Raw genomic sequence first — 10,713 nt, 5'->3', positions numbered from 1 at the left:
CACACAGACCCCCCCCACACACACACATACCCCCCCCACACACACACAGACCCCCCCACACACACAGACCCCCCCCCACACACACACACAGACCCCCCCACACACACACATACCCCCCCACACACACACAGACCCCCCCACACACACAGACCCCCCCCACACACACAGACCCCCCCCCACACACACACACAGACCCCCCCACACACACACACAGACCCCCCCCACACACACACATACCCCCCCCACACACACACATACCCCCCCACACACACAGACCCCCCACACACACACAGACCCCCCCACACACACAGATGCCCCCCCACACACACAGACCCCCCCATCCACACAGACCCCCCACACACACATACACCCCCAAAAAAACACAGACCCCCCACACACATATACCCCCCCACACACAGATCCCTCCACACACACATAGCCCCCCACACACACATACCCCCCCCACACACAGACCCCTCCACCCACACAGACCTACCCCCCTACACACTGACCCATCCTCCTCACACATACAGATCCACCCCCCACCCGCAAAGACCTAACTCCCCTACACACAGACCCCCCTACACACACACAGACCCACACCCCCACACACACAGACCCACTCCCCCCACACACACAGACCCACCCCCCCACACACACACAGACCCACCCACACACACACACATACACATACAGACCCCCCACCCCACACACACAGACCCAACCCCCCACCCACACACATACAGACCCACCATCTGCCCCCCCACCCCCCAAAAAAATACACACAACATATACACAAGGTAATAAGTTATACAGCAGGGAGTTATTTTTTGGTCACATTAAAATTCAGTGCTTAAAGGTAAAAAATAGAGTTCACTGTTTATGAGTCACCCTGGGGTATCAGTGGCTGCAGCACAATCTTTCTGTAGTGGCCTTGAAATTTCAGTGTAGTTGAAGTCGATGTAAATTTCAGGAGAGGGTCTTTTTTTAAACATAATCCATCCTTTCCATAAGTCAGTGATTTTTTCAACTAATGTTCCTTTCATTTGAAATTCTCTATCTCTGTGCTGGATTTAAAACCATAATGGAGACAGGGTCTTGAACTTGTGAGAAAGAAGGGAGAGAGAAATGGCTACTACTCCATTGACAGATTTCTTCCAGGCTCCTGGTTAGCAGCTTGGGTGTTGTCTTAAAGGACATTCAAAACTTGTTATTCCAGTCATATGACCTCTCTCCCCATAATGATTTCTGGAGGTAATTGATTAGTCATGCCTGGACAGACTGTGGCTCTTACTTTAGGCCTAGGTGATTAGATTCTGTAATGTCCCAGTCATTAACTCCTAACCATCCATCATTCAACTCGAGACAGGAAGATCACCTTCTGGTAGACTCTCTGCCTCTGCTTGAGAGGTAGCTTTATAGAGATGAAAATGGCAAGGGCGAGGACAGATTCAGTAAATCTTTTGAAGTAGTCCTTGACATCAGCAGGTGTGAAATTCCATTGGAGGATGTCTGGTTGTGTCTTAAGTGTAATTCGCATTGGAAACTTCCAGAAACTGGTCCAGTTGCAATGCCAGATATCAGGTGACCTGTGGCAGCCATGTCTTTGCTTTTTAAAAGCCCTTTATTAAGCCAGATCAATATAAATTTCACCAGCCGATGGAATTAAAGATTAATATCACACATGCACACGTCACATTATTGTTTCAGTGGTGATGTCGGACCTATTTTACCACCATTATCTGTTTGTTTTGACATGATGTGGGTAAAAGTCTCACCTGAGGATTGATCAGGTGGTCACAGCCCTTAACTGTGTATTAAACATGTGACAGAAACACCACAGAGAGTTTTTCATTCCTAATTACTTCCCATACAAAAAACTCAAGAGTTTTCCTCTTTTTAACCTGATTGAGTTACCAGCATCTTCAGCATTTTACTGAATCTCACTTCACCCCCCAGCCTCCTCAGACACCAGCCTGGCCGCTCCTTCCAACCTAATCTCCTCCCCTCCTAGCCCTCTCCCTCTCTCCTCTTCTACTCTCAGAGATGTGCTCACTCCGGCCTCTGTTGGAGAGGGCTAACAGCTCACTTGCCACTTCAGCTCAATAATCCAGGCAGATACTCGAATGCAGTATTGAGGGAGAGCTGCACTGTCGGGTGTGCTGTCTTTTGGATGAGAAGTTTGGAGGACACTCAGTGTGTCCAATCAGAAAGACCCCATGGCCACTATTTTGAAGCAGAGCAGGGGAGTTATCCTCAATGTCATGTCCAATATTTACCCCTCAATCAAGATCGCTAAAAATAGATTATTTAGCTATTAACACATTGCTCTTTGTGGGATCTTGCTGTGCACATTTCCTACATGGCAACAGTGACCTCAAACAGTATTTCATTGGCTGTCAATTGCTGTGGGACATCCTGAGGTTAAGGAGCTATTGGAACGCACGTCTGCCTGTTCTCTCCCTCTCACGGATGGGGTGAATTTGGGGAAAGTTGGGGTATGGCGCCCCCCCCCCCCACCTACCCCAAAGCCCCCTCCACCCACCCTAACCTGCCAACCCCCACCCCACCCCGTCCCACCCCGCCCCACCATGGCTCCAGTGGATGCTGCAGATTTGAAGCAGAGAGGGAACCTGAGCCTCTGTTGCCCTCTCCTGGTCATTACACTGAATGGCAGTTGCTGGAAAGGAAACTAAGGGATGATTACATTTCACAGCACTCGGTCTGTGAGCTGCAAAAGGCACTGAGCCACCCTCACAGAGGCTCAGCCGTGCCCTGCTCACTTAGATCCCACAGTCTGCTCACCAATGGAAATAAACAGTCCGATATGCAGCTTCTCATGAGCAATGTGAGAGCAGTGTGCAGATAAATTCACCAGGATAAACTTAAGTTTCTACAGCACTTTTTACAACCACAAGTTAAAGCTCTTTAAAAGTTAATGAAATATTTTAAGAATGTCCTCACTGTTATAACGTAGAAAATGCAGCACAGCAAGATCCTGAGAACTCATCAGCTCTTCTTATAAATAGTAGCTGTGGGATCTTTTATGTTCACCTGAGAGCGAGGTTGGGGCCTTATTTTAATGTCACACCTAAAAGACAGCCCCTCCAACAGTGAAGCACTCCCTCAGCATTGACTCTCTGACAGTGCAGCACTCCCTCAGTACTGAGCCTCTGACAGTGTGTCACTCCCTCAGCACTAACCCTCTGACAGTGCAGCACTCCCTCAGTACTGAGCCTCTGACAGTGTGTCACTCCCTCAGCACTAACCCTCTGACAGTGCAGCACTCCCTCAGTACTGACCCTCTGACATTGCAGCACTCCCTCAGTACTGAGCCTCTGACAGTGTGTCACTCCCTCAGCACTAACCCTCTGACAGTGCAGCACTCCCTCAGTACTGAGCCTCTGACAGTGTGTCACTCCCTCAGCACTAACCCTCTGACAGTGCAGCACCCCCTCAGTACTGAACCTCCGACAATGTGGGACTCCCTTAGTACTGATTCACTGACAGTGCAGCACTCCCTCACTGACCTTCCGATAGCGCAGCACTCCCTCAGTACTAACCCTCCGAAAGTGCAGCACTCCCTCAGTGCTAACCCTCTGGCAGTGGTGTACTCCCTCAGCACTGACCCTCTGACAGTGCAGCACTCCCTCCGTACTGACCCCCCGACTGTGCTGCACTGCCTCAGTGAGAGCATGAATGTGGAGGTGAGGGACGTGGCACTTACATTAGGAATTCACCTATTCAGGTGTGAGTGACTTGGATACAGAAGTATAGAATCGTGTAAGAATGATTAACTATTAACAAGATGGTCAATTCTCTGTTTGTAATGAAGTCTGTACAATTGTGGAGTACAAGATAACAGATCACTAAGCCACTTTAATTCACCAACTCACTTGTTTTGCGTTTAACACTATTCTGCAGACAGTAATTCTGGAGGAAGTATTGAAAGGGCTGCAGTTGAATTTGTGCAGGGTTAATTTTCTGGAAGGGAGATTTTTGGGGTGAGTTTTTGGGAAGGGTCAAGACTGAATTGATGCGACTAATGGAAGCTTTGCTGAAACTCCGGATGTGATCCAGCTTGTGTTCCCGAAATTCCTGCAGCTCCCGTGTTGTTTCTGCACGGATGGGATTGTCGGGGCCAATGAGATCCCATCTCTGACTGTCCTTCCCTCCCTCTCCTTAAATTATACAAACAAAACCTGGAATTGAGAAAACTGAAAATGTTGGGAATACTCAGCAGGTCAGGCAGCCTCTGTGGAGGGAGCTAACCTTTCGCCAGAGCTGGATAATGCTCGGGATGTAACAGGTTCTAAGCAAATGCAGAGGCGACGGATGGGGCAAGGGAGGGAAGAGAGAATGGGAGTGTCTATGATTGGGTGGAATTTAGGAGAGACGATGCCAGAGCTATGTTGGGGCGAGGCAAAAGGAGATGTGAATGCAACAAGAAGAGGACCAAAGGAAAAATGGAGAGGTGTCGGAGAGATGGAAAGAACAGCAACAGGATTCTTATCAAAAACTGCTGCTTGAGAAAATGGGAGGTTTTGACCTGAAATTGTTGAATTCAATGTTGAGCCTGAAGGGCTGTAAAGCACCAAATCGAAAGATCAGGTAATGTTCCTCGAGCTCCATTGGAATACCAGAGCAGGTCAAGGACAGAGAGGTCAGAGCGGGAGCAAGGTGGAGAATTAACATACCAGGTGACAGGAAGCTCAGGCTCATGTTTGGGGATTGAACGGAGATGTTCCACAAAGTGGTCACCCAAGCTGCTTCTAGTCTCCCCATTGTAAAGGAGACACATTGTCAGCAGTGAAAACAGTCCACTCCATTGAAAGAAGTAAGTCACCATTTCACCTGGAAGGAGCATTTGCAGCCCTGCAGGGGCGAGGGTGCAGGAGGTAAAAGGGCAGGTTTTGTATCTCTTGCGCTTACATGGGGAGGTGCCGTGGGAAGGGGAGGGGATGTTGGGGTGATTGAGGAGTGGACCAGGTTTTCGCAGGGGGAATGGTCCCTTCAAAATGCTGGAAAGGGAGGGTTGGGAAGTTGTGTTTGGTGATGGTATCACACTGGGAGTGATGGAAATGGCGGAGGATGATGTGTTGCACATGGAGGCTGTTAGGGTGAAATGTGAGGACAAGGGGAGCACCGTCATGGTCCTGGGAGGGGCAGGAAGGGAGAGCAGATGTTTGAGAAGTGGGATGGACACGGTTGACAGCCCTGTCACCCATGGTGGAGGGGATTCCTCAGTTAAAGAAAAAGGAAAGTCTCTTGGAAGGACTGATATGGCAGGTGGTAGCATCAGAACAGATGCAACAGAGACACTGGGAGAATAGAACAGAGTCAGGAAGCAGGATGGGAAGATGTGGAGTTAAGGCAGTCGTGGGAGTCAGTGATTTGAAAGTAGATATTAATCAACAGTCTATGTGCCGAGATATGGAGAGAGAAGTTGAGGAAAAGAAGGGAAGAGTTGGAGATGAATCATGTGAAGGTGAGAAAAGGGTGGAAATAGGAAGCAAAGTTAATGACATTTTTCAGGGTGGGGCGAGAGCAGGAAAGTGCATCGATGGAGGGGAACAGAGTAGAACTAGAACAAAGAATGTTCCTTATATCCCACGAAAACACAGGCACAGCTGGGACCCATCCAGGTTCCCAAAGCAGCACCTTTTATTTGGAACTCGTGAGAGAAGTTAAAGGAGAAGTTGTTCAATGTGAGAACCAGCTCAGCCAGGTGGAGGAGGATGGTGGTGGATGAGAAGCAGCTGGGCCTCCGTTCAAGGGAGAAGCAGAGAGCCCTCAGACCGTCCTGGTGTGAGATGGAGATGTAGAGGGATTGGATGTCCATGGTGAAGAGGTTGGGGCCAGGTAAGAGTCTAGAACTAGGGTTCACGGTTTAAAAATAAGGAGTCACTCGCTGAGGAGATTTTCTTTCTCTCAGAGGGCTGTTAGTCTTTGGAACTCTCTTCCTCAAAAGGCAGTGGAAGCAGGGTCTTTGAATATTTTTAAAGCAGAGCTAGGTAGTTTCTTGATTAACAAGGGGGGAGGTGTGAAAGGTTATCGGTTATATAATATTTCGGCACAGACTAGAAGGGCCGAATGGCCTGTTTTCTGTGCTGTAGTGTTCTATGGTTCTATAGTAGGCAGGAGGTGACAGTCAGATCAGAGAGGGACAAGTCAGAGAGTAAGATTGGGAAAAGGAATGGGGTTGGAGTGAAGGGGAGGGGTAGAACAATCCCGAGGACTGTTGGTATCCCCTATGAGTAATCGAATCTTCGCACCCGGAAGGAAGATAAAAAGTGATGAAGTGAAACTGCGGAGCAGGACAGCTTTGAGCTGGAGTGAGTCTGTGCTGCTGAGAGAGGGTCCATGTGCTGCAGATTCTGAATCTCCGAATGCATCAGGGGCTGTGGCTTGAGGATTCTCTGGGCAGAATTCTTAACCTGGTGTTGGGCGCGTGCCCAACCTGCTCGAGCGCACAATGCCATCGGGCGAGCGCCGCGAGACCTGAGGTTTTGACAAGAGTTTTCACCATCTCTATGTTCTGGTGACTGATTCTGATGTGCGGGTATTTTTTTTCCAGGTTTCAATATCTTTATTTATTGCTTTTAAATTCTTCAGTTCCCTGAGGCAACTCGCTGCTTTCAAGGAGCTTTCATTCCATGTTCCCCACTCACCCCCCACCCCCCCCCCCACCGCCACCCCACCCCGCGCCCATGCTGACTTCTGCGCCCACCCTCCTCCCACCCCAGCCCGCCTCTCACTGGCTGACCGTTAACTGAAATCCTGCCCAGTGTGTCTGTCTCCTGCCGCTCAGAAATACTCAGGGTCATGAGGGCCACTAGGAGGCAGCAACACACCAGCGTTGTCAGAGCTGTACAATATTTACCCTTCACTATGTTCCTCCTGTGCTATCCACTGCCTCTGGCTTGGATACTGATCTTTGTTTGAAAGGGGGGGTCTGGGGTACAGCAAATCCTGTCAGTCGTGTTGGGGGGATAGGGATAGGGAATCGGAGAAAAGGGGAGGAGACAGGAGGGCGTGAAGGGGAGGGGAGGGGGGGAGATGGGGGCTGGATGGGAGGGGGGAGATGGGGGGGGGTGGAGGAGAGGGGGTGAGATGTTGGGTGGAGGGGAGGGGGAGATGGGAGATGTGGAGGGGAGGGGGGAGATGGTGGGTGGAGGGGGGGAGATGGGGGGTGGAGGGAAGGGGGGAGATGGGGGTGGAGGGGAGGGGGGAGATGGGGGGTGGAGGGAAGGGGGGAGATGGGGGTGGAGGGGTGGGGGGAGATGGGGGGTGGATGGGAGATGAGGGGTGAAGGGGAGGGGGGAGATGGGGGTGGATGGGAGATGAGGGGTGGAGGGGAGGGGGGAGATGGGGGGTGGAGGGAAGGGGGGAGATGGGGGTGGAGGGGAGGGTGAGATGGGGTGTGGAGGGGTGGGGGGAGATGGGGGGTGGAGGGGTGGGGGGAGATGGGGGTGTGGAGGGGAGGGGGGAGATGGGGGTGTGGAGGAGAGGGGGGAGATGGGGGTGGAGGGGAGGGGGTGAGATGGGGGGGTGGAGGGGAGGGGGTGAGATGGGGGGTGGAGGGGTGGGGGGAGATGGGGGGTGGAGGGGAGGGGGTGAGATGGGGGGGTGGAGGGGAGGGTGGAGATGGGGGGTGGAGGGGAGGGGGGAGATGGGGGGTGGAGGGGAGGGGGTGAGATGGGGGGGTGGAGGGGAGGGGGGAGATGGGGGTGTGGAGGGGAGGGTGGAGATGGGGGTGTGGAGGAGAGGGGGGAGATGGGGGGTGGAGGGGAGGGGGTGAGATGGGAGATGAGGGGTGGAGGGGAGGGGGGAGATGGGGGTGTGGAGGAGAGGGGGGAGATGGGGGTGGAGGGGAGGGGGGAGATGGGGGTGGAGGGGAGGGGGTGAGATGGGGGTGTGGAGGGGAGGGGGTGAGATGGGGGTGTGGAGGAGAGGGGGGAGATGGGGGTGGAGGGGTGGGGGGAGATGGGGGGTGGAGGGGTGGGGGGAGATGGGGGGTGGAGGGAAGGGGGGAGATGGGGGTGGAGGGGAGGGGGGAGATGGGGGGTGGAGGGGAGGGGGGAGATGGGGGGTGAGGTGGGGAGGGGGGAGATGGGGGGTGGAGGGGAGGGGGTGAGATGGGAGATGAGGGGTGGAGGGGAGGGGGGAGATGGGGGGTGGAGGGGAGGGGGTGAGATGGGGGGGTGGAGGGGACAGGGGAGATGGGGGGTGGAGGGGAGGGGGTGAGATGGGGGTGTGGAGGGGAGGGGGTGAGATGGGAGATGAGGGGTGGAGGGGAGGGGGTGAGATGGGGGGGTGGAGGGGAGGGGGTGAGATGGGGGGGTGGAGGGGACAGGGGAGATGGGGGGTGGAGGGGAGGGGGTGAGATGGGGGTGTGGAGGGGAGGGGGTGAGATGGGGGTGTGGAGGAGAGGGGGGAGATGGGGGTGGAGGGGAGGGGGGGAGATGGGGGGTGGAGGGGAGGGGGTGAGATGGGGTGTGGAGGGGAGGGGGTGAGATGGGGGGTGGAGGGGAGGGGGGAGATGGGGGGTGGAGGGGAGGGGGTGAGATGGGGGGTGGAGGGGAGGGGGTGAGATGGGGGGTGGAGGGGTGGGGGGAGATGGAGGGTGGAGGGGAGGGGGAGGCTGGTTGTCATTCTGGGCATCTTGCTCTCTCGGGTCTGTGTAGGGGTCGCCTCTGGCTGTTGCTGACTTTTCTCCTGTTAGTTACTGGATTCCTGTTTGACGGCCACTTTGTTCTGTGTCTCTGACCAGAATCATCCAATGATACAGCACAGAAAGAGACCATTCAGCCCATCATGCCTGTGATAGTTCCAGGGTAGTGCATTTTCATTAGTCTTATTTCCTCAGCTCAGCCACTTTCCCCACTTCAAATATTTCTCCAATTTTCTTTTGAAAGTTGTGATTGAATCTATTTCCACCCTTTCAGGCAGCACCTTCCAGATCACAACAACTCACTGGCTCCTCACCTCCCCCTCTGGTCCTTTCACTGATTCTCTTCAACCTGTGTGCTTGAGGCTATTGACCCTTCTTGCCAATGGAAACAGTTTCTCTTTCTTTACTCTATCAAAACCCTTCCTGATTTTGGTTAAATCTCCCTCCAACTTTCTCTGCTCTTTTCACTCTTCCTCCTTTTTGAACCGGTTTGTAACATTTTGAACCCTCCAGTCCTCTGGCACCATCCAGATACCCAAGGAGGAGTGAAAGATTGTGGCTGGAACCTCTACACTTTCCAGCCTCACTTCACTCAGCACCCTGGGATGTTTGATCCCCAGTCCCTACCCCCCCACCCAACTCACCCCATCCCCCGACTCACCCCATCCCCCGACTCCCCCCAATTCTCCCCGACTCACCCTATCCCCGACTCCCCCCAATTCTCCCTGACTCCCCCATCCCCCGACTCCCCCCAATTCTCCCTGACTCCCCCATCCCCCGACTCCCCCCAATTCTCATCGACTCCCCCATCCCCCGACTCCCCCATCCCCCGACTCCCCCCAATTCTCCCTGACTCACCCCATCCCCCGACTCACCCCATCCCCGACTCCCCCCAATTCTCCCTGACTCACCCCATCCCCCGACTCACCCCATCCCCGACTCCCCCCAATTCTCCCCGACTCACCCCATCCCCCGACTCACCCCATCCCCCGACTCCCCCCAATTCTCCCCGACTCACCCCATCCCCCGACTCCCCCATCCCCCGACTCCCCCCAATTCTCCCCGACTCACCCCATCCCCCGACTCCCCCATCCCCTGACTCCCCCCAATTCTCCCCGACTCCCCCCATCCCCGACTCACCCCATCCCCGACTCACCCCATCCCCGACTCCCCCCAATTCTCCCCGACTCACCCCATCCCCGACGCCCCCCATCCCCCGACTCACCCCATCCCCGACTCCCCCCAATTCTCCCCGACTCACCCCATCCCCGACTCACCCCATCCCCCGACTCAGCCCATCCCCGACTCATCCCATCCCCCGACTCCCCCCATCCCCCGACTCACCGCATCCCCCGACTCACCGCATCCCCCGACTCCCCCCATCCCCCGACTCACCCCATCCCCCGACTCCCCCCATCCCCCGACTCCCCCCATCCCCCGACTCCCTTCATCCCCCGACTCCCCCCATCCCCCGACTCCCTTCATCCCCCGACTCACCGCATCCCCCAACTCACCCCATCCCCAACTCCCCCCAACTCTCCCCGACTCCACCAATCCCCCGACTCACCGCATCCCCCGACTCCCCCCATCCCCCGACTCACCGCATCCCCCGACTCCCCCCATCCCCGACTCACCACATCCCCCGACTCACCCCATCCCCGATTCCCCCCAACTCTCCCCGACTCCCCCCAACCCCGACTCCCCCCCATCCCCGACTCCCCCAAACTCTCCGCCGATTCCCCTATCCCCCGCCTCACCCCATCCCCCAACTCCCCCATCCCCTGACTCAATTCATCCCCGACTCCCCCAAAGTCTCCACCGATTCCCCCATCCCCCAACCTATCCCATCCCGGACTCACCCCATCCCCCGACTCCCCCATCCCCTGACACCCCCGACTCACCCCATCCCCCGACTCCCCCATCCCCCGACTCCCCCATCCCCGACTAACCCCACCCCCCAACTCACCCATCCCCCGACTCACCCCATCCCCGACTCACCCCATCCCCTGACTCACCCCATCCCCGACTCCCCACATCCC

General features: G+C 55.2%; 1 protein-coding gene across 1 annotated transcript in view; it reads left to right on the top strand.

Annotated features, from left to right (window-relative positions):
- The window catches only part of LOC121271591 (vegetative cell wall protein gp1-like), a 26,191-nt gene extending 24,574 nt beyond the window's left edge, over positions 1-1,617 (top strand). The window contains exon 3 of the mRNA XM_041177625.1: positions 1,554-1,617. Coding sequence (XP_041033559.1) covers positions 1,554-1,617 — 64 coding nt within the window. The remainder of the gene's footprint in view (positions 1-1,553) is intronic.
- Positions 1,618-10,713: the final 9,096 nt, after the last annotated feature.

The sequence above is a fragment of the Carcharodon carcharias genome, chromosome 31 (genome assembly GCF_017639515.1).
Source record: "Carcharodon carcharias isolate sCarCar2 chromosome 31, sCarCar2.pri, whole genome shotgun sequence".
Classification (NCBI taxonomy): domain Eukaryota; kingdom Metazoa; phylum Chordata; class Chondrichthyes; order Lamniformes; family Lamnidae; genus Carcharodon; species Carcharodon carcharias.
This window is presented reverse-complemented; position numbering and strand designations above follow the sequence as displayed.